We start from the raw sequence: 23,681 nt of genomic DNA on the forward strand, positions 1-23,681 counted from the left end.
GCAAATCTTTCTAAGAAACGTCCAAACTCCAAACACCGCATAGCAAGCCACAGGTATCAGACAGAGACAGTATACCACTAATATCAGCATTCTTGATGTGCTTTTACCAGCTGTCTCATTAGTTATGACCTCCACATTCCTCTGATCGCAGACAATGCTACATAATATTTGTAAATCAACCAGCAAAAGAGTATCGATAACATTGAGCCATTTAATTGAATAAGGTTGGAAAACAAAGTGAGCCACAGTAGCCCCAATCAATACAGCAGCCCCCAAAGAGAAGCTGGCTGGATACGTTATTAGTGGAGTTGATACTATCCATGTTCCAAAATAAAGTGAGCAGCACCAGCGCCATTTGTCTTTATAGCAGGACTGGCAGACATCAAGTACTGCCTTCATACGTACAGTATTGAACCTCTTAGTCTTCGCTAGAAATGGTGACAGTATCATGAAGATGATCACGATATAAAGAGAGACATAAATTGGGATGACCAGCAGCCATATAAAGGTATAGTTTGAGACGATGTTGACATTGGGGTCAATGAAATATGTCATTCTGTTACCAAACCTTAACGGGAGGAGTAAACTGTTGCTTGTCCTGGCTAGTGACCAGAAAGTAACGAGTGCCAATAAACAAATAACTTGAAGTGGATTATCGAACATTTTATTGGAGTAACGTGGGCAGCAGTTAGTGATTATAACTATACTGACTATCATTGCTATGATGACAAGAGGACCAATGTAGTTCAACAGCTGCTGCCCTACACCAGTAGATATTGGAGTACAGGCTGGTATGTACCCTAAGATGCTGTTATCCAGGATAAAGAGGGAGAGTATGGAAAAGTACACCTCCAGTGGTTCAAATGCCTCGTAAGCACCAAAAGGCTCCAATCGTCCAAAGGCAATGAATATGAGAGGTCCCAGGGATATCCCAAAGGTGAGGCCTCCTTTAAACTTTATAATACCAATCCAGACCAGTCCAACGATAACGTTTATTATAATGGCGAGTAGGATGAGACCCAGCAGATTCCAACCACAGTTAGCACCTTTGACGCACTGTACCCCAAGGTATGTGAAATGGTAGCCATCCCTACACTCTTTACATTGTTTCTTACCTTTATTGAAGAGGCACTGCTCATCTTGAGCCTCAGGAAGAGAAACAAACGTCAAGGACTCCTCATTCTTTATCTGGCATCTACTCCCGCTCAGACAGTATGGATAATAGCACAGGTGAATAATGAAATTATGATCAGTATCATTATTGCCATTATCCTCTTCCTTACCAAACCAGTTCCCAGCTTTAATGCATGCTTCACCTTCCACTAAAGAGCACTGGTAATACTTAGGATCACAGACACTCTCACTGCAGCATTTGCAAGTTGCAGTGACACTGTCAAAGAAGAATCCTAACGGACAGTCCGTAACGTCAATCGTTAAAGTTTTATGAGAGTCTTGACAGATGAGGTGGAGTTGTATATCATCAAATGCATCAGATATGTTCCTGTTGATAGTAAGGTCTGTTGTGACTGTACTCTCTTTCTCAAGCAGCTGCACTTTTGACCCAGAAAGAGGTAATATCTGTGACGGACATACACGTCCATTGCATGTTAGGTATACGGTAGCTTCACAGATTGCAGTAGAAGTACTCTTAAAACGAATGAATTGTCCAGGGAATACACTAATACGAGATTGACTTCCATCAATACTTGAAATATGAACATCATAATAGAGTTGAGAGGTGTAGCTAGTGAGCGTACAGTTACCTGTAGGTAGTGAAGGACCATAGTCAAATAAAACGTCATTTCCTTTGGTCAAGGCAGAGTTGTTTACAAAGCTAATATTTCCCAGTTCAAAAATGGAGCATGGTATCTCATCAATTGCTGATAGGTCAATGTATACAGCCCCACCTAGTAATGCAACATTTGAATTAAATTCGACTGTTGCTGTGTCTTCTATCTCAAAGACAGAAGTCAAGCCATCCTTTATGAAACTGAGAGAAAGGCCACCTCCTTTTAGTGCTGTGTTATTTCTTATCGTTATGCTGCTCCATTCTTCAAATGTTAGATAAGAATTTGAACCTTTGAGAGCAGTTCCGACATTATCCTCAATGATAATGTCTCCATAAAAACTAACCTGTGAGTTCTCAACACTGATCAACTGAGACGTTGAGAACAAAGAGACATAAGCTCTGATAGACCTGATATTGACGTCTGATATATCAATACGTCTGATATATCAATACGTTTGACTATACCTGAATTAACGAATACGCTACCTTTAGACTCCTCAAAGCTGCTGTTTGAAATGGTTAACTGTGCTAGCAAAAATTTAACACTGACAGCTATAGCTGTGTTGTCATAAAATACAGAGTTTTCCAATTCCACTGTGCTCTTGGTGGAATCAGTATCAATGCTGATTAGACTGTTGTCAGACTCGAAATGATTCTGATGAAATGAAAGATGAGAAAGATAGACCTTACACTTATTTGATGCTATAGAGATGACAGATGTGAATAGATGATCACTTTTAGTAAAAGAACAACCAGTAACAATTATCTGTATCAATTCCTCTAACCTGTTTGAAATAAATAAAGCTGCAGGGGCTGTCATTTCTAATTTACCGTCAGTAAGAATCTCACTATCAGTGAAATGACAATTGCTAATCGTGATATACTGACTGTGTGTTGAGATTTTGCTTATGAAGTTATCCGTTAGTTGTGCCAGGGAATGATTGAACATTGTTTTTGACATATAGACTGATGGAGCTGTCAGCTCTAATAGTGCTCTGTCAAAATGATTAGCAGTGAAGGAGGAAGAGATGATGGTGATATTCTTCCTGATATTTGTCATCTTCCAGTCACTGCTTTTGGTGACAAAGGAATTAATCATGATAAAATTTTGAAAAGCGTTAATAATGACTGATTTTTGAATGACTGCTTTCCTTTTTACGTTAAAATCAAAAGTTAAATTGGAAATAATAATATTACCACTGTTGTGTTTGGACTTTAGCTCTAAGACAGGAGATAATACAGTGGTTGTGAATATAGTCACTGATCCATCTCCACATAAAATCAGACAAGAGAAATCAATATCAAATGTCACTCGAATCACTGATGATATCAACTGATCACTTGATATCAACACTAGCCATGTTGTATTAGTAGTACTGGCCTGAAGATTAATCTGATTCAATGTATAGTTAAGAGACTTACAAGATACAGAGTCATCAGTGATACAATGAGGTCCATCAGTTCCATTGATACTAATACTGATGATACGTACTGGGTCTCTTGTACAGAAAGAGTCTTCTTCTAGTATCGACTGACAGTGAGAAGCTGGTGTAGTAGAAACTGGTAGGAATAGAGTGGAACTTAAAAAGAGGAGGAGAATCAGGAATCTCTTCATGACTGATTGTAAGCAAGAGGACAGTTGAATTGACAGCACATCAATAACTACTATAACCACACCATGTACTATGGAAGCTGTTGCATACTTCAAGTGTACATCTTCATGAGTCACCAGATAAAGAGTGTGACACTGTGTATTCATGGTCTTGTGTTGTGTAGAAAGGTTGAGCTGATTCTGATCAAGTTTAGATTTTTTTACAAATCTTTAAGTTGTTTCGAAATTGGACCAAAGTCCCTGTACACAATACAGCTAGGGTCAGGAGCAAAAATTTGTCAAAAATGAAAAGGAGAGAATGCTCCATTTTCTAATTATTTTGACATATTTACAAGTCTGTGATGAGTGACACTTGATGTCTCATGTGGTGGTTAGCATGACTCGTGTTGCTTGAAGTATTTAGCACTTATTAAACCAGGGCCCTGTGAATGTACTTAGAGCTGCCATCTTGTTCCAATAATAGCCTCTCTCTTCTTGTCAATGACTGCTGTACTGATGAACAATTTAATTGTAATATTCTCTGCTGCTTTAATCTTTTTCCAGATACAAAACTGTAAGTATTTTGAGGTTAATGTATAAAGAATATTATTATTAACAGGTAGTCCTGTATCTGCTCCAATGGAAGATATTGTATTTAAGGATGGTAGTATCAGTGTAGTGACATTAGGACCAGATAACATTGAGTCTTCAATCAGTATCAACTGTACTGTACTCAATAATGGATCATTTCAGTTGGACTGGTTACATAATGATCAGCAATTATTCGGTGATAGGGTCATGATTGATATAACTAGAAGATCAACAAAGTTACAAATAACTAACATATCATTCCATGATGAAGGAGTCTACACCTGTATAGTGTACCGCCAAAATGACCCACGGGAATATCAAAAGAACTTTAAAGTTGAATTAAAAGGTGAGATCCAATAATAAAAGAAATTTTTCACTTTCTCTTTATCATAGCTACATTAAGAAGTCACCCGACCGCTAGCAGCTGTCACGATAACATTGGATTGAGCTGTGAGATGAGTGGCTACCTCAGACCAGAAATAAAATGGATGGAAAACAATACTAAAACTATATCCAACAGCGAGCAATACACTGTACTAACAACTGCAGGTAGGAACCAGACCTCCATTAATACTAAAGGAGATTCCTCTACCAGTGTAGTAAGCATACTCTCCATTCATGATCCGTTAAAAGTTAAAGACTCTTCCTTCACCTGTTCAGTACCTGGTACTGATCTAAACATTACTCTACCTTTTACACTAAATACCTCAACACATCACGAGGATTTAACGTCCATTGTCCCTCCATTGTCCACCAGTCCTTCGTCCAGTAGTCCAGTGTCCACTGTTCTAGTTACGCTATTGTCCATATTGGGTTTAGTGACAATACTCCTGTGTATTTCTGTACTGTCTCTTGTAACGGCAACTTTTTACTGCAAAAGTAAAGAGACTAGAAAAGAAGTTCCGTCAAACATAGTTGGAGGTACCCTACAGTCGGTGATACTAACAAATAATGCAGCATACTCCAGTGCACTGACGGGTAATGTTGAAACTGAGACGATATACGAAGAGATAAAGACGTCACAAGATGAAGATTATGATGATGGATACATTTAGTTAGAAAAATGAACAAAACTTTAAGTATCTGAGAAAACATTGTATTTGCAAGTATGAAACTATTTAATCATTGCATACTTTAGATAGCGGTAGTTTAAGTTCCATAAACTTCACCTGTAAATGATGTTATCTATTGCTAGCTGTAGTGTGTACGACAGTTTGTAACTAATGGCAAACAAAGTAGCCATTGTTTGGACAACTATTACTTCTTTAGTTAAAATAAACTTTATAAACATCTCTCGTCCTCCCCTAAACATACCTCTGCCTCCTTTGTCCCTCCCCTCTCTCTCTTCTGAAAGAAGAAAGAAGATCTGTACCTGATGGCTATCACCATTAGTGTTGAGGTAGTCCTCATTATTTTAGCTTTGGGCATCCTTTTCTTTAAGTTTGGACTCATCACTTGCCTAGTCTACAGATACTGCAAGAAAGTGAAGGAGACAGAGACTGGGGCCCTCCCTCAAAATGAAAGCAGTAGATATGAACTGATGGTGTGAAATCTTCTCAAGTAGTAGGAGGGTAATCCTTCTAATGTGATACAGTCTCTAAGTATTTCTTACAACTACTGTACATAATTTCTCAACTAATTTTATTAAAAAACTATTGAAAACTTTTTATACAAATGATGCATTTAAGGGTGAAATGGTGAATTCAAAAAAATAATAAAAAAATAATAAAATAAAAATAATAAAAATAATGTATGCATTTTCAGTTAATGATACAGTGTTGAGAGTCTTTTGTGTAGTTCTTCAAAACTTGGTCTATCGACAGCTCTGGGTCTCCAACAGGACGTCATGATGTGGTACAAGTCGGTTTGGCAACACTCTGGTTTATCTAAAACCTTTAGACTCCCATTTAAAGCTCCTTCAATGATCTGCTTATCTTTCATGTTAGTGTATGGTCGCTCCAAACATAAATTGAACATTTCCCAGAGAGTCACTCCAAATCCCCACACATCCGATTTCTCAGAGAAACGACCGTAAAAGCATTCCGGAGCCATCCAGCGAATCGGTAAAATGGCCGCCCCGGTTAACCTGTAATAGCACGAGTCGTATAAGTTCTTGCTGAGTCCAAAATCAGCAACTTTCACGAGAAAATTATCACCAACAAGACAATTTCTAGCAGCCAAGTCTCGGTGAATGAACTTGCAGGAAGAAAGGTACCTCATGGCGTCAGCAATCTGGAGGGACATGTCGACTAGCTTGTAATAAGAAAGGGTTTTATTGTAAGTTTCCTGTCCCATATTAACGGACTTGTAACACTGAAGGAAGGTCTGTAGGTCACCATTCTTCATGAACTCTAACATTATGAACTTCTCTTCTCTCCAGCAAACTGCCAGGATCTGGACTACGTTCCTGTGTCTCAGTCTCGACATGTACTTTACTTCTTTTTGGAAACATTTTAAATCTTTTTCGGTTGCATTTTGGTTGAGGAACTTCACGGCAACTTCATGAGACCTGGTTCTATCAGAATCAGTCCCAATGCCAATATCAGCGGCACTGAGACCCCTTGTGTGGGCTAAATGCACTTGTCCAAATTGGCCCATTCCAAGAGTACCATCAGTGACAATGTTGGACGGTTCAATCTCAATAATGGTCAAGTTTAAACTAGAGCTGGTACTATTGGACCTGGTGTATAATGGCGGACTATAGTTGGAATCCTTTTCATAATCAATATGGGCCTCTGAATATGTCCGTAGAATTTGAGCTCCGTTATTGAAGAGAGAGGGAACTTCAAGAGAATAACAGGTTCCCTTGAGAGGTAGGTGTGGCTTCAGAAGCTCCTCCCTCCCCGTTTGTTGGCTGCTAGTTCCACCATTACCATAATCATATTCATCACTAACACGAGGAGAAGGAATTGAAGTTACGCTTTCTGGTGAGTCAACTCCACCATCTTCCATCCGAAGACAATGATAATGTTGATTGGTTTCCATGCCAACAATATCATGGGATATCGTAACCAAAGGGGCGTGTCTCTCCACATGATAGGAGGGACTTGTTACTGTCGTCTTTTCTGCTGACTCGACACAATAAGGAGCTTCGTTAGCGATGGTCTTCTCTTCAGTTGAAAGGACTTCATCAACTGATTCCGTTCTCTTCTTGTATCTAATGCAAACTATTAGAAGAACAATGAAAAGGACACCGACAAATAGTGCCAACACTAAAGCAACCACTAGGATATGTATGTTCCTTTCCGTTAGCTTGAGGGAATTGTCCAATGAAGTGTCGGACATTTTTATATCTATAAAAAGAAATAATAATAATAAGAATAGTAAAATTATTATTTTAAAGTGCTGGTTTAGCAACTTAAAAAATTCGTAAAAAATCCAATTGTGATCGGAATCAGCTCAAACTTTCTATGCAACATAAGTACATGTATATGTATCAGAAAATGTAATAAAAATCGAGAATTCTTTACTTTCCATTTTGGGCAAAATTTGGCTCACGAACCTGTACTATAGTACAGGGACTTTTGTCCGATTTTGGAGCAACTTAAAAAAATCATAAAAAAATGCAAACTTGATCGGAATCAGCTCAAACTTTCTACGCAACATAAGTACATGTATATGTATCAGGAAATGTAATAAAAATGGAGAATTCTCAACTTTTCATTTTTGGCAAAATTTGGCTCATGACCCTGTACTATAGTACAGAGACATTTGTCCAATTTTGGAGCAAATTTGTAAATAATCAGAATCAGCTCAAACTTCCTACACAACATTACTGGTTACTAAACAACATTATTAATACACTCCCACACGTCAGGGCTGGGTGGGTTACAAGCAGTTTCATTGTTGTTTTTATTAATAATTAATGAGAGTCCAATCAGAGGGTGTGGTGTGCTATACGCCCACTCTAATCATATATGGACGTTGTTTGTGAGAGATAACATAACCTAAACACTATGGTGTTATTTTACTATTATCTACTCTTGATACCAGTAGTAGGGGGACTTGTTAGTCTACAGATGTTACAGTTTTTATGTATTAATATAATGAATCAATATGAGTTTAGGAGAGACATGATGTCAAACAATAAAGATACTCCTTCTTGCTATGACTAATGGTCAAATGGTGTGTGCTACACGATAGATTAGGGCAGACTTAAATATTTAGACTGAGTGTCTTGTGTTGGCAAATTAACATTAAAATAATTTGTAATATTGTGACTTGGAAATCAATTCCCATCTCTTTGCATTAATCCTTAAATAATACATCATGAAATATACTGTGACAGTAACAATAGTAACACTACTATCAGAATGATATACATAACGTCACGATGCCAGTTGGTGACACGCACTAATGTTATTATAAAAATTAAAGGAAGTTCTTACAGCATTAGTGCTAAAGGAAATCATACCAATCATTGGAGAGTAGTGGGTCTAATCTCATATGCAGATATTATGATAATAACAGAATCATGTACTGTTGGGCCAATACCAGACTCTATTGTAGACTGAGATTAGTTCTAAATTAAGTAAATGAATTGCAGGTACAGACGTGAGGTCATGCCGTACCAGTCTTGCTAATAGTGTCACCAGGCTACTGCATAGTGTAGCGGTCACATCACTCCTTATAATAAGAAGAAGAATTGTGTGACAGTTCCAATAAACACAAATTGTCCTACCACACACAGTCTTTGTGCTCTAATGACTACAAGACTAGTTAAAATAACAATAATAGCTATCATTTAATGAATGAGAGCATTAAAACCAACAGTTAAGATCACGTATTAACTCATGGACCAACTTCCTAACTAAATGCCTCTTAATGATAGCCCTAGGCAGCCATAGATGAATATGGCAGACAACAGGTCCTCATTATCCCAATTTGTACTTCATTAGTGAAGGCTTGGCTGGGTCACTGGAGGAATTCTCATACCAGAGGAGCTAGTTAACTCAAGAATTAGCCTACATGCTAATACATGCCTTATATGTAGAGTACACACAAATATCTTCCTAACAACATTAGTGCCTTCTTTAAAGGCTTTACTGCTGACCGGACTTGTTGTTGAGTTCAATGGGGACTGTCTCTCACTGTTTGCATTGTTCCCTAATAGTCAGACTAAGGCAAGAAAAACACTCATTGTTTCCCTCTAGTTTCAGACTAACAGGCTATATACTTGTACTTCGACAATAAATAGGGAGATATTTGTGAAATGGGTTGGTGTTACTCTTCGTTTTAATTGGGAAAAAATAATAAGAATTCTCTTTCTTAATCTTCCATCAAAAGCATAACAGCTTCTAGTGACAATGAGGTTAACAGCAACTCACAAAGGAAGATGACTACATGCTTTATACAAAGCAGTGTCTCTGGCCCATTGGAATCAATTACTATTAAACGTGGGGTGGCCCATGGCAAGGCAGGGTAGGGCAAGGCAAGTTATGGTACGTAATTAATTGTTGCTGAATAAACCAATGCAACAATATGTGACTGGTCACTCCTACACAGAGTCACATACACTCACTGAATTCTATAGCCCATAGCTGCTGATATGTAGCCTAACAATCACTGAAGCTCATGTGGTAGTAGGGGGAATGAATCTTGTAGTTTTGATGTACTAGCAATGTTAGCAAGGAATGAGGGACTGGGTTATAAATTCCTTTTGTTATTGATCAGTGTTGTTCTGTAGATAGGGACACATGTTCTTTTAAAAGATGCTCTGGTTGTCTTTGTTGTGAAACAAAGGCTAAGATCAGAAAGGGCTTTTTCTCAGAATCTTAATATCATCTCAATATCACAATGAGGAAACTATGCACACACACACACACTCATTGTGATATCATCATGAGAACTTACTATAACTTAAAAGGCTAACATATAAATGATACACACACTGTCATGAGTCATTATACTCCCACACTACAGACCACCTCACAGGAGGACAAGTTGTATGGATCAGTAAACAGGGTTGAGTAGTACACTGACTACAAGCCAAGAGGATATCAGGTTGCATGAGCTCAAGGAACTAGTTGCAATATGCAGACAGTCATAGTTACTATACAGCATCAATGTGTGGCCTCATTGAGCAGCTTACACTGCAACATTGTTAGAGGGGCAAGGTTGCTACTGCTAACATTAAATGTTTGCTGATGCTAAAATGAAGTTTACTTTGGATAAATCAGTAATTAGTTTAAATACACAAGCACTGGAGCATTGTTGTTTATCATAGCACATATGGTGGAGCTAGGGCAGCAGGCAAACAACAATGGCGTTTAAAAATAAAATAATACAAATAAACATGTGCAAGAGATGATGTACTACTATAAACTATGCAGATCCACAGCAAATGAATGAATTGAAATTACTTCAATTTATTGCACTAATTATTACAAAATGGCTACACAATTTAGACCCAAATATCCCTCCTATTTCATCAACTTACCTCAGTCCACTGTAGCTGCAAAGAAGGAGGACTATTTCTTGAGGTATTCTTTGTTCTGGTCAGCTGGAACGAGGCACCAAAAACGAGTGGATGATCTGTTTTTGGCCTTCGCTGTTTGGAGCCTTTTCCTTTTCAATCATCATCGGCTTCATAATGCTGGGAAAGGAAGTGCGTCATAATGAAAGGAAGCCTGACCGCATTATCATGAAATTACTTGAAATTCAAATAATTTTAGGAAGGACATACACCACAGCATCACACTCGACTTTAAAACTACAATAAAACTTAAGATAATTATCATAAAATTTTTAAACATTATTTATTGTTCTAAAACTATAGAATCTCTACAGTGTAAATTATTTATTAAAAGTGTAGTGAAAGAAAGGAGGATCTAATCTACTCTACTAGTTCCAGTGGAGTACGTCACAGTACTGGTAGAGTCTTTGATCAGCATGAACGAGCTCTTTGTGAACTTGAGCAAATGTCTTCCTTTCTTTTGACCAACACAACTTAACAATGACAGAGAATACTCTCTCCGGGCAGGTCTCTGGTTTCTCAAGTAGGACACAGTTAAAACCTTTGAGTGCATTATCAATGACTTCCTGATCCGTCATGAAGGAGTAAGGGTAGTCCCTTGACATCATGTATATCTCCCATACTGTCACACCGAATGCCCACAGGTCAGTGACCTCTGAGAACTTGCCATAAAAACACTCTTTAGCCATCCATCGTATCGGCATCTTGGCTTTACCAGAAACCTTGTAATAAGAAGAATCGTAGAGATTACGACTGAGACCAAAATCACCAACTTTGACAATGTAGTCCGGACCAACAAGGATGTTTCGTGAAGCGAGGTCTCTATGAATGAAATTACGAGAAGAGAGATAGGACATTCCGTTAGCTACCTGGATACAGAATGAAAGGAGGATATTGGGACTTAGTTCATTCTCTTCTGGAGGATGAGAGTCAGTGAAACTGTGATCCATTAAGAACTTATTCAAATCACCATTCTCCATATACTCCATCACTATGAACTGCTCTTGACAACTTTCAGCACTAACGGCTAAAAGGCGGACCACATTATTATGATCCAGCTGGGACATGAACTTTATTTCTTTCTTTAAGGCAATTATTGATTCATCACTTTGATTCTCTCTGATCTTTTTCACAGCGACTCGAACTGTTGCAAACTTATCATCATCAGTCTTATCCAACCTCAAATCCTTAAGACTCAGTCCAATGGTCTTAGCTAACACAACTTCTCCAAACTGTCCTGTCCCAAGCAGAGCTATCTCCTCAAAGCTCTCATTCTTTATTCTCATGACTTTATTCACTTTTGGCTTTGCATATATCACATCATCATCATCTGCTGGTGGATTTGTTTCTTCTGGTATGTCTGGTATATCATAAAGGACATCTGTTAATGTGTTTCTTTGAAATAAAGGAATATCATTTTCTGGTATGAAATCTGTTTCATCATTTCCTTCTGATCTAAAGCTGCTTTTGTTGTTAGCAGTAATGTTATAACTGATCTTATACATTGGTACTTGAAGAGATCTGTTGGCACATCTCTTTCTACACTTCACCAGGACTATAGTGAGGAGGATCAAACCAACTATGATGAACGCTACAATTCCTAATGATACTGACAAACCAACAACAACTGTATCCAGGCCTCCATTAGCAACTGCAGGAGTAGTTTGAATAATTGTACTGCTGGGTATAAATGCTACAGTAATACTTGTTGTGGTGAAAGCAGGTGAATTGGTTGTACCTGTGTAAGTAAACAAGGAATGGAGAAATGATGTGTACTTGGACTACACAATGGTTTGTTTGGACTCTGTGTAGGTGTAGGTTGCTTTTATTAGAAGTTTTGATAATAAGTATATGCACATATAGCTTGTTATTTCAACATTAATGGAACAACATGAAAGCAATTAATGAACACTTACCAGTAGCAGTGGCAATGGATGCACTACTCGAGGAGATGGTATTACTGGTTGAAGATGAAACTATAAAATACAGTAAATATTATTTAAAATATATAAGTATTTTACTTCTTATTTGAATAATTTTTGATGCCGTACTCCCAGCAGTACTATTAGCAGTACAAGTGTAGTTTCCTTCATTAGAGTAAGAGAGTCCATTAATGTTCAGTATACTAGTTCTGGTAGCATCTTCAACGAATAATTCATCAGTTATAGGTATAGTATTATTGAATAGCCAGTTCCAGTGAAATGATCCATTATTGAGTACAGTACAGTTGATACTGATTGAAGACTGAATGTTATCTGGCCCTAATGTCACTACACTGATACTACCATCCTTAAATACAATATCTTCCATTGGAGCAGATACAGGACTACCTGTTAATAATAATATAATAATACATCAACCACACATTAAGTATCTTACCAGCAAATAACTGAACTTCACTGACTAAAAACCAATTGATTCTACTGTTGGATGGGAATATGAAATCAATCTGAACTGTTATCAATTTTTGATTTAGGTGTAATGTGACAGTTCTCAGTTGAGAGTCAGTTAGTGTCAGTTCATCATTATTAGAGAAGAAATAAGGAACAGGAGGTAAGCTTATTGATTGTAGAACCTTTAACTGAGGCAGTCCAATACCGTCAGCAGGAGAATTGAAAAAATACAGTACTACTGTTGATACTCTGGTACTGGTAGTGACCTGGAAAGTCACTCTACTGTTATTTTGACTAAAAGCAAAGAATTTTCCTAATTGACCATTGAGTGAATCCATTGGACCAAAGTCTCCATTGATTAGTTTAGAAGTAGAGTTAAAACAAACCACTAGAGTAGGACAGTTAGGATCAGTTGTAGTGAGATTAGATCCATCAAAGGAAGCTGGGTTAGTCACATCATACACAGCTGAAACTAAAAAATATTAAATTGAATCTAAAGCTGATGTTCAATCACTTACTCTGAGAAGAAACCTTGACAGTAAAAAGAGACAAGAAGACAACAACTATCAACTCCATGTTATTATTCCTAAGCACCTGCTGCTGCTAGCCTCCTGACGGCTGACCTTATAACTACTAGATAAACAATCAGTAATGTTTATCATTAGCAGTTTAGACTAATTTATGCTAAAAGCATCAATTAAATAAAAAAATACACAAGACAGACTAAAAATACATTAATAATAATAACAACAATAATAACAATAATAACAATAATAATAAAACACACACACAGCATGAAAAATAGAGAAAAATGAAAGACAAAAATACAAATAATGCAGTTATTATTATCATTATCTAACTGGAATACAGAGTCTTTTCTACGTTAACCAAAGAGCTGTATATATCAGCGAATCCTCCCCTCTCTTCAGTCTGATACTCCCAGCACAACTTCTTAATGATATTGTAAACTGCTTGAGGACACGTTGTAGGTCGAGTGGGAAGGACCCGGTACTGACCTTTAAGAGCATCATCAAGCACTTCAGCATCCGTCAGTTGATGGTAAGGAACATCACGGGACATGTTATAGACCTCCCATACCATTATACCGTACGCCCACACATCAGACTTCTCTGAGAACTTCCCGTAAAAGCATTCGGTTGACATCCATCGTATCGGCATCTTAGCTTTACCAGAAACCTTGTAATAAACTGAATCATAGAGATTACGACTGAGACCAAAATCACCAACTTTAACGACGTTATCTCTACCGACGAGAATATTACGAGTTGCAAGATCTCTATGAATATAATTACATGAGGCAAGATAGGACATTCCATTAGCAATCTGGATACACATGGAGAGGAGGATATTAGGACTGAGGTATGACTCAGGAGGAGGATGGGACTCAGTGAAGGTGTGGTTGAGCAGGTGCTGATTCAAGTCACCATTCTCCATATACTCCATCACTATGAACTGCTCTTGGCAACTTTCAGCACTAACTGCTAAAAGGCGGACCACATTATCATGATCCAGCTGGGACATGAACTTTACTTCTTTCTGAAACGCCTCCAGAGCCATTTTGTCCTGATCTTCTCTGACCTTTTTGACAGCAACTTTAATAGAAATGGATCTGTCATCATTGGTAGAGCTGAGGCGTAAATCCTTAAGACTTAGATCGATGGTAGTCGCAAGAATGACTTCACCGAAATTACCAACCCCAAGCATTTCAATGACATTGAGATTATCAATTGTGACTTCAGTTATTGTGTTCAATACTTTGCTTGGCTCTGCATAAATGGCTCCGTCAATGTAATCTGCTGACTCTGTGAATTTAAAAGGATCGGTCTTACCATAATAAATAGGATTATTGACGTTTAGCTCATCTTTCTCACTCTTCCATTGTGGCTCAGAATAAATGTCGCCTTCACAATCTCCAGCATAAGAATAATGACCAGTGATGACTGTAGGGGACTTATCATACAAAGCATTGTCGATCATTTGGAAACCAGCGAATGTTGATATCTGAGCTAGTTTAGGTTTATTAGTTTCTTTTAATTCAATGACATCATACTCAACTGCACTGAAGTTCTGAGGAGGTATTGGAGGAGGTTGTTCTTTATGAACCACAGCGTATTGCTCCATGCCAGCCTCCTCCTCTTTGGACTGACCGAGATCAGTAACATTATACTTGATACTGGTTCTTAGAGGAGCGTCTTTAATGAAAGGTTTTTGCTTACGTTTACAGTATATGACAATGATGATACAGACTATCACTGCTATTACTAGTAGAACAATCAGTACTATGGTAACTGCTAGACCAATGACCAGTCCAGTGTTAGATGATGGAGAGGTATTACCAGTAGGAGCTGGTGTAACTGATTGGGTTTCTGAAAAATAATAAATTAATGTTATTACTACACTATTCAATGGGCGACACTCATCACCAAAAGTTTTAAATAACTTGTGAACCTAAATAAACCATGGACTATAGCCTTGGGTATTTTTCAGAATTTTGGCGTTTTCTTAAAATGGCCGTAACTTGAAAAATTGAAGTTGGAATCACTTCAAACTTTCTACACAGCATAAGGACATTAATATGTATCAGAAAATGTAATAAAAATTGGGGGACATTTTTTGGCCATTTTTTGGAAAAAAACCATGGACTATAGCCTTGGGTATTTTTCAGATTTTTGACGTTTTCTTAAAATGGCTGTAACTTGAAAAATTGAAGTCGGAATCACCTCAAACTTGCTACACAGCATAAGGACATTAATATGTATCAGAAAATGTAATAAAAATTGGGGGACATTTTTTGGCATTTTTTGGAAAAAAACCATGGACTATAGCCTTGGGCATTTTTCAGATTTTTGATGTTTTCTTAAAATGGCTGTAACTTGAAAAATTGAAGTCGGAATCACCTCAAACTTTCTACACAGCATAAGGACATTAATATGTATCAGAAAATGTAATAAAAATTGGGGATCATTTTTTGGCCATTTTTTGGAAAAAACCATGGACTATATAGCCTTGGGCATTTTTCAGATTTTTGACGTTTTCTTAAAATGGCTGTAACTTGAAAAATTGAAGTCGGAATCACCTCAAACACAGCATAAGGACATCAATATGTATCGGAAACAAGTATAGAAATAGATTATTCTCTCATTTTTATTTTTGGTAAAATTTGACCAAAGAACATGTGGGCCAGATTCTTGACTAACTTTAATGCTCACAAAATGAATAAATAAATCAGATGTGTACCTGTAGATGTAGATTGAATAGATTGGCTGGTCGAAGAAATGGGTGTCTCTATAATCATAGTGGGCCCCTGTGTGGTACCTAAGGGAAGGGTGACCTTTGAACTAACTGCAACTAGTTAACTGTTGATACTACCAGTATAACTACTTAACATTCAACTTTTACTAAACAGAGTAAACTGCTTACATACACTGTATAATAATTATAATAATTTGTTGCAGTAAAATTCAACATTAATACTTCACTTACTAGTACTGGTACTGGTGGGCATTATACTGCTAGTAACTGGTGAAACTACTACAGAAATTACAATAAAACATTACTTCAATATATTATAACAAGTTCACTTTTTAGCTCAATAATTTTTGATGCCATACTCCCAACAGTACTGTTAGCAGTACAAGTGTAGTTTCCTTCATTAGAGTAAGAGAGTCCATTAATGTATAGTATACTAGTTCTGGTAGCATCTTCAATGAATAATTCATCAGTTATAGGTATAGTATTATTGACTAGCCAGTTCCAGTGAAATGATCCATTATTGAGTACAGTACAGTTGATACTGATTGAAGACTGAATGTTATCTGGTCCTAATGTCACTACACTGATACTACCATCCTTAAATACAATATCTTCCATTGGAGCAGGTACAAGAGTATCTGTTAATAATAATAATATAATACATCAACCACTCATTAAGTATCTTACCATTAAAGAACTGAACTTCACTGACTAAAAACCAATTGATTTTACTGTTGACTGGAAATATGAAATCAATCTGAAATGTTGATAAACTTTGATTGAGTTGTAATGTGACAGTTCTCAGTTGAGAGTCAGTTAGTGTTAGTTCATCATTATTAGAGAAGAAATAAGGAATAGTTTTATTGCCAGACAAAATAACCTCTAGCTGAGGCAGTCCAATACCGTCAGCAGGAGAATTAAAGAAATACAGTACTACTGTTGATACAGCAGAGAACGCAGTAAAGGTCAGTCTACTGTCATTTTGATTAAAAGCAAAGAATCTTCCTAATTGACCATTGAATGAATCCATTGGACCAAAGTCTCTATCAGTTAGTTTAGAAGTATTACCAAAACAATTCTTCAGATTCATAGCGGCACAGTTTGAGTTAGGATCAGTTGTAGTGAGATTAGATTCATTAAAAGGAGAAGAATTAATGACATCATAAAGAGCTGGTATATAGTATAATACAATAATTGACTCATTTATTATTCTTACTTGAAATCTGTGAAGATACTGATACTATTAGCAGTGTAAGTATAAACACAACATTAGCCTGTCCAGCCATCACTTGTGAAACTGCAATACAAAGATAATAATACATGTACTAACATCATAGATATATCTATACTAACAACCTAATCTTTGTTTATGTTACTATAGCTCCATATATCAGAGCTACCATGAAACTCTAAACAACACCACTAGCCTACACTAACTGTATCAGTAATGGTGAGTGCCATTATCCTGGCATAACTGTCATCTCAAATCATGTTTGTCTTACCATACTCAGTTTAACTTGCTAGTAGCAACCAATTAACCTGAACATCAACACATTGCAGGTAGTCAATGGTCCGTGTGTACACTAACATCATTCATTCATTGTACATGCAGTCAATGAATGGTATTTAGACACAATAGGGAGGCACTGAAATCACAATAAAATCAACTTTATCATCTGCAAAAATATATACTCTTCTTCTTTGCTAATATATGAAATGTTTCAGCCTCACTACTCTCAGTTGCTGTTGCTCAATTTTATTTTGTTTACACAAAACAAATACAACACAAACTACAAAGGAACAAGATGATACAACCCAATTTACTATTAGGAATTACCAACTACTACAAACACACTCACATGAACTGTATAGTCAATGGTACATGCACTAGACCATGAGAGCAATATTACATTTAGTGTAGTGTTACAAGTAAATATCAAAGGCTTCACTACTTCCTTTTTCTTTATAAGGTAACATTACAGTCAATGATGAGGTTAGGATGGAGGGATAGTAAAGTCAATAACAGGTGGCTGACTGCTGCGATGTTTTTTATACAAAATAATACGTTAGTTTAGGCTTTCTTTTAATAATAAATAAGGCATAGAATCTCTTGTCCAGCAGTTGAAACTGCTGGAATCATTGCTTGGAGTTTGTTTAGTACTGGGTCAACAGTTGCAAGCAATCCTTTAAAAGGCTCCTACTTGTATTATAGCTACAGTCATTGTAAGCAGGTGAGCAGTTAGAGTAGTTTTTACAACTAGTTTATAATTGTCATAACAAGCTAGTGGAATTAATGGTTGACTGCTATTGTTTAATAAAACAAAATCATAACAAAGTCTTGTAGAATTGTACTTTTAAGAGTACAAGTAATTATTACCTTTTCACTGGTGAGTTGTAGAGGACAGCTTTAGGAGGGAATCTTGCAGCAAAGACGACTGGAAAACGCTGTAAATGTTGGCGTGTGACCGTAGAGCAATATGCTCCATTAAATTAACCTCGCCCACATGAGGGAGGGCTTTCTGAAAATTCAATTTCCGGATACTTGGTTAAGCTATTATAGTTAATTAAATGTCCGTTATAATTAAAACTGCATGCACAACTATTGGACTATCAAACAAAATAAAAAAAATAATATCAATAAAGGTAGTTAGTAGTTAGTCGTATGCATGTATCTGGGCAAGACGTCCGTGCAGTTCCTCAAAAGAAGCTCTTGCCTCAGGATCATCAACCCAGCACCTCAACATGATATCGTAAGCATCATTAGAACAAGAGACTGGCTGGGACAGGAGCTTCCTCTCTGGGCCAGCTAGTGCGTTATCAATCACCTCCTGGTCATTGAGTGTCTCGTATGGTTGACACTGACATAAAGTGAATATCTCCCACATCACCACACCGTACGCCCAAACGTCCGTCTTCTCTGTGAACCGTCCATAAAAGCACTCCTTTGCCATCCAGCGGATCGGTAACATGGCCCGCCCACGGATCCTGTAATAGTTATTATCGTAAAGCTGTCGGCTCATACCAAAGTCGGCTATTTTAACAAGAAACTTTTGACCAACGAGACAATTGCGAGTGGCAAGGTCACGATGAACGTAATTCTGACCAGCCAGGTACCTCATTCCTCCTGCAACTTGTAAAGCAATGTAAACGAGAGAGCTACTGGTTATGAAGGAGCCTCCCTCCACCTGGTCGTCAGGTGAGTACTCAAACTTCTGAAGGTATTGGTTGAGGTCTCCATTCTCCATATACTCCATCATTATAAAGGAGTTTTTCTTCAGACACACCCCCAGGATCTGTATTATATTCTCGTGCTTAATACGAGACATGAACTTGACTTCTTTCTCAAAGGTTTCTCGCTCCAACTCGTCAGCATCAGAATGAAGAACCTTAACAGCAACCAGGACACTAATGGTGGTCTGTCCACTACCAAGGTTGAGATCAGAGAGGGTAAGTCCAACCGTGTGAGCTAGGAACACTTTACCAAACTGACCGACGCCCAGTTCACTGATGATCTTCACATTGTCTTCAGTCACCTCTAATAATGAAGATGATTGTGACTTCTCCACTGGCAGTGGTTGAGCATAAGTAGAAGGGAAGGGTAGCAGTCTCTGAGGAGTCCCTCCGTCAGTGACACTGGAGGGACGGGTGAGGTTCTCTTGTGACGTGAAGTGAGACGGATCAAGATTAATATCAAATAATGATCCTTTGTAGTCTGGAATGGGAGGAGGAACATTTGGTGTAGCATAGATATCAAAATTCGATCCTTGAATATTATCGTAGCTTTTATTAAGAGTACTACGAGAGACAGCTGGTTCATACTGGGGGTTCTCCCTCATGAAGTAAGGTTTAGTGCCTGATATCGGAGCAGGGCGTGGCGGGAGTGGCTCAGGTATTTCCTGATACATATCGTTAGCGTCATTGTTACTCATAATCTGAGCCGTGGAGTGGTCTATGTAGCTGTATTCAGTCGTACCGTGGTTAACTGGCAGTGGAGCATCATCTGATAAGAACTCAGTCTCGGAATATGGTAGGATCTTCTTGGGCTGCCTATAGTACGGCTCTACTGGAGTTACCTGCTCCTTAGGGTGTCCCTCTAGCTTAAGAACAGCTTCGTAACTCTTACTCCTCTTCTTCTTACAGACCACACAGGCTAACAGGATAATAATAACCACTATCAGTACAAGCACTAGCACTGTACCACCAGCAATACCACCCACCAGGGCAACAGGAAGAGAAGCAGCTGTTGAAGTAGGCGAAGTTGAGGATGTTGTCATAGTAGAAATTGTAGCAGAAGTAGTATCAGTAGATGCTACCATAGTGGACATTGATGAAGCTATTGATGGAGTGGACAGTATAGTAGATACTAATACAGATGTAGTAGGAGACATGAGGGATGATCCTATAATTGATAATAAATAGGAGTATAACATTATGTTTGACATGAGATCCTAATCTTGTAATGTTGTTCAGTTCACACACAGTACAGCGTAATGGAGCTCTGGTCTAATTCATAAATTTGTAAAAAACCTAATTTTGATCGGAATCAGCTCAAACTTTCTACACAACATAAGAACATGTATATGCATCAGATAGTTCATTTATTACAGTTGCATGCATTAGTAAACATCCTTTTTGAGTTTGGCCAATGATTACATAGCAATGGATGGCATTGTTTATTCTTCAAAGTATCGAATCATAAACACACATCAAAGGGCTGTCGTATTTTTATTCTAAATTTCCCAAAGATCTCCTCTGGGAAAGATAACAATATTCCATAGCTGTAAGATCATTTTTAGTGTAGCCTTATAAACAGGTTTTGTTTGTATTACACTTAAAAAGATGATGAAAGGATTCTCTCATGTAAAGAAAATGTGTTTATATAAGGACTCGCAATAATAATGAAATCTCTTTCGTGAGAATTATTATTAAATTAAACTAATGTGCATATGCCAAATAAGGAGTCTCAAAAGGATATCACTAATGCATAACTGCATGGCAGATCAGGCAGTGCTAGTGTGTGCTAGTGCATGTTAGTGTGTCTAGACAATGTGTTCATGATATCCCTGTTTGCTTTCATTATAGACTCTACATTTGTGAGTATATTATACTATAAAGACTCTTTGACAGCCAAAGTTACACTGCACACAATTGATACACTATTACTGATATTATGATGAGTCTATTACCTGTTGCTGTTGATGAAGTACCAGCCACACTGCTAACTGTAGAGCTAGTACTAGTACTAGTACTGCCTGTACCTGTAAATGGATAGTGAGTAATAAAGATGAAAGAAGAGAAGTCTTTAAAGAATTCACAGTATAGTCTACCATAATAGCCACACATTTTTACCATCAAACAGAATCAGTAGAACTAGCAGTGGAGCTCTTGCATAGCTCTGGATTCACCAATTAAACATTACTACTGGTTTACCAAGGGAATGTACAGAGGGGCACAAACACATTATGGATTGTGTACTTAGTAACTTTTAAAATCAAAATATCATAAAGAACACAATAAATAATAACAGTGTGTGTTTATTTTAAAAAGGTGATCAAAACAAGTGAAAGAATACAGCACTGCAGTGCTCCTATATTTAGTATTTCTATTACTGATAATTCTCTTATAGCCAGTGTGTACTGGATACAAACATTGGGACAAATCAATGATACAACAAACAAACATGGCCCACCCTCACTTTGAGCCACAGTGGATCATAATGTGATCAGAGACACAGCCCAGCAGTACAATAAGATTAGTAGCAGAGATCATAAAATCACTATAAACTGTTATCATAACTTTAACCACAGAACGACTGATCATCCATCAATACAACAGGTGGCCCCACACAGTAACTCTACTCTACAATAATTCATTTATAATATACTCACCTATACTCACTGTGATGGATTGTTGTTGATCAGTGCCTGGTATCTCACAGGTATAAGTACCTGTATCACCATTGAGATTATTAAGTATACTAATGATACCACTGGTAGTTGCTCCATTGGTATCAATAGCAGCATTAGGATCACCAGTTGCAGTAGTTATAACATAGTTATTACCATCACTCATAATATCCACACCATTCCTCTTCCATTGTATTGGCCCTGGTCTCAAGTATCCAGTCATTTGACAACTGATAGTAACTGATTGACCAGAAGTAATGGCAACTGTAGTCTGGGGTGTAGTTAAGGAAACTATAGGAGAAGGCATTTAAAATCAATGGACTATATGATACAACTAACCTTCTAGCAGTAGATTAATTCTTTTTGATGCCATACTCCCAGCAGTACTGTTAGCAGTACAAGTGTAGTTTCCTTCATTAGAGTAAGAGAGTCCATTAATGTACAGTATACTAGTTCTGGTAGCATCTTCAATGAATAATTCATCAGTTATAGGTATAGTATTATTGAATAGCCAGTTCCAGTGAAATGATCCATTATTGAGTATAGTACAGTTGATACTGATTGAAGACTCAATGTTATCTGGTCCTAATGTCACTACACTGATACTACCATCCTTAAATGCAATATCTTCCATTGGAGCAGATACAGGAGTACCTGTTAATAATAATATAATAATACATCAACCACACATTAAGTATCTTACCAGCAAATAACTGAACTTCACTGACTAAAAACCAATCAATTCTACTGTTCGATGGGAATGTGAAATCAATTTGAAATGTTGGTAAGGTTTGATTAAGATGCAAAGTGACAGTTCTCAGTTGAGAGTCAGTTAGTGTCAGTTCATCATTATTGAAGAAGAAGTAAGGAACAGGAGGGCCAGCATTACTAACCTCTAACTGAGGCAGTCCAATACCGTCAGCAGGAGAATTGAAGAAATACAATACTACTGTTGGTACAGCAGAGAATGGATTAAAGGTCAGTCTACTGTCATTTTGATTAAAAGCAAAGAATCTTCCTAATTGACCATTGAGTGAATCCATTGGACCAAAGTATCCGTCAGTTAGTTTAGAAGTATTACCAAAGCAAGTGATCAGAGTAGCAGCACAGTCCGAGTTAGGATCAGTCATAGTTTCATTTGAGCCATTAAAAGGAGAAGGATTAATAACATCATAACCACCTAATAATAATAATACAATAAATGTTTAATGATATATTCTTACTTTTAATCTGTGAAGATACTGATACTATTAGCAATGTAAGTATGAACACAACAATAGCCTGTCCAGCCATCACTAGGCCCTAACAGGAACATGACATATGTCACACCAGCTAGTATAATAGCTTACTTTTAGTTTGCGACTCTTTACTGAAGAAAAGAGAGCCAATAAGAAGAAGCCACCCTCTACGATAGCAATGAACCACTCCTACACAATATACTGGTTATTGAGTTATGCAGCTGACACACCTACCGACCAGAAGATAAAGTATCCAGGAGGAGAAGAGAAGTTCATTATACTTATAAAATGAAGCAAGATACTCCATTTAGCATTTAAAATCCTTAAAATAATAGTATATAACCTGTATGCAGCTCGAGACGGACCGAAAACCTAAGTTCAAATCTCACACGTGGTAGCACGTGGGCAGTCATGATGTCACTGAT

General features: G+C 37.4%; 6 protein-coding genes across 8 annotated transcripts; 1 reads left to right on the plus strand and 5 right to left on the minus strand.

Moving 5' to 3' along the window:
- The first annotated feature begins 3,738 nt into the window (after positions 1–3,738).
- On the plus strand, positions 3,739–5,147 carry LOC109582590 (cell surface glycoprotein MUC18-like). The gene is made up of 3 exons (XM_019997379.1): positions 3,739–3,954; positions 4,000–4,317; positions 4,365–5,147. Exons 1-3 carry the CDS (start codon positions 3,882–3,884, stop codon positions 5,024–5,026), a joined length of 1,053 nt encoding a protein of 350 aa, XP_019852938.1. The 5' UTR covers positions 3,739–3,881; the 3' UTR covers positions 5,027–5,147.
- Positions 5,148–5,591: 444 nt separating this feature from the next.
- LOC100639361 (discoidin domain-containing receptor 2-like) lies at positions 5,592–10,528 on the minus strand. Its single transcript, XM_003387002.3, has 2 exons — positions 10,411–10,528; positions 5,592–7,264 (listed from the first exon to the last, which is right to left on the minus strand). The coding sequence occupies exon 2, from the start codon at positions 7,254–7,256 to the stop codon at positions 5,736–5,738; it is 1,521 nt and encodes a 506-aa protein (XP_003387050.2). The 5' UTR covers positions 7,257–7,264; positions 10,411–10,528; the 3' UTR covers positions 5,592–5,735.
- Positions 10,529–10,727: 199 nt separating this feature from the next.
- Positions 10,728–12,179, minus strand: LOC109582589 (class II receptor tyrosine kinase-like). Its single transcript, XM_019997377.1, has one exon. It carries the CDS (start codon positions 11,949–11,951, stop codon positions 10,815–10,817), a length of 1,137 nt encoding a protein of 378 aa, XP_019852936.1. The 5' UTR covers positions 11,952–12,179; the 3' UTR covers positions 10,728–10,814.
- A 145-nt stretch (positions 12,180–12,324) lies between these two features.
- LOC100639488 (uncharacterized) lies at positions 12,325–13,513 on the minus strand. The gene is made up of 4 exons (XM_019997345.1): positions 13,358–13,513; positions 12,826–13,311; positions 12,468–12,776; positions 12,325–12,422 (listed from the first exon to the last, which is right to left on the minus strand). Exons 1-4 carry the CDS (start codon positions 13,413–13,415, stop codon positions 12,325–12,327), a joined length of 951 nt encoding a protein of 316 aa, XP_019852904.1. The 5' UTR covers positions 13,416–13,513.
- A 177-nt stretch (positions 13,514–13,690) lies between these two features.
- LOC100639736 (class II receptor tyrosine kinase-like) lies at positions 13,691–18,633 on the minus strand. Of its 3 annotated transcripts, none has more exons than XM_019997393.1 (7): positions 18,490–18,633; positions 17,329–17,409; positions 16,800–17,282; positions 16,442–16,750; positions 16,344–16,391; positions 16,098–16,175; positions 13,691–15,226 (listed from the first exon to the last, which is right to left on the minus strand). In XM_019997393.1, the coding sequence occupies exons 2-7, from the start codon at positions 17,396–17,398 to the stop codon at positions 13,695–13,697; spliced, it is 2,520 nt and encodes an 839-aa protein (XP_019852952.1). In that variant the 5' UTR covers positions 17,399–17,409; positions 18,490–18,633; the 3' UTR covers positions 13,691–13,694. The 3 variants fall into 3 exon arrangements, with proteins under 3 accessions (XP_019852952.1, XP_019852953.1, XP_019852951.1); XM_019997394.1 differs by having other exon boundaries at positions 16,344–16,388; positions 17,329–17,412; XM_019997392.1 differs by having other exon boundaries at positions 17,329–17,412.
- Positions 18,634–18,666: 33 nt separating this feature from the next.
- On the minus strand, positions 18,667–23,445 carry LOC100639991 (uncharacterized). Its single transcript, XM_003387007.3, has 7 exons — positions 23,368–23,445; positions 23,242–23,320; positions 22,722–23,198; positions 22,358–22,672; positions 22,001–22,309; positions 21,299–21,370; positions 18,667–20,511 (listed from the first exon to the last, which is right to left on the minus strand). Exons 2-7 carry the CDS (start codon positions 23,309–23,311, stop codon positions 18,767–18,769), a joined length of 2,988 nt encoding a protein of 995 aa, XP_003387055.2. The 5' UTR covers positions 23,312–23,320; positions 23,368–23,445; the 3' UTR covers positions 18,667–18,766.
- Between the last annotated feature and the right edge of the window lie 236 nt (positions 23,446–23,681).

Source organism: Amphimedon queenslandica, unplaced genomic scaffold (assembly GCF_000090795.2).
Source record: "Amphimedon queenslandica unplaced genomic scaffold, v1.1 AMPQUscaffold_13374, whole genome shotgun sequence".
NCBI classification, from domain to species: domain Eukaryota; kingdom Metazoa; phylum Porifera; class Demospongiae; order Haplosclerida; family Niphatidae; genus Amphimedon; species Amphimedon queenslandica.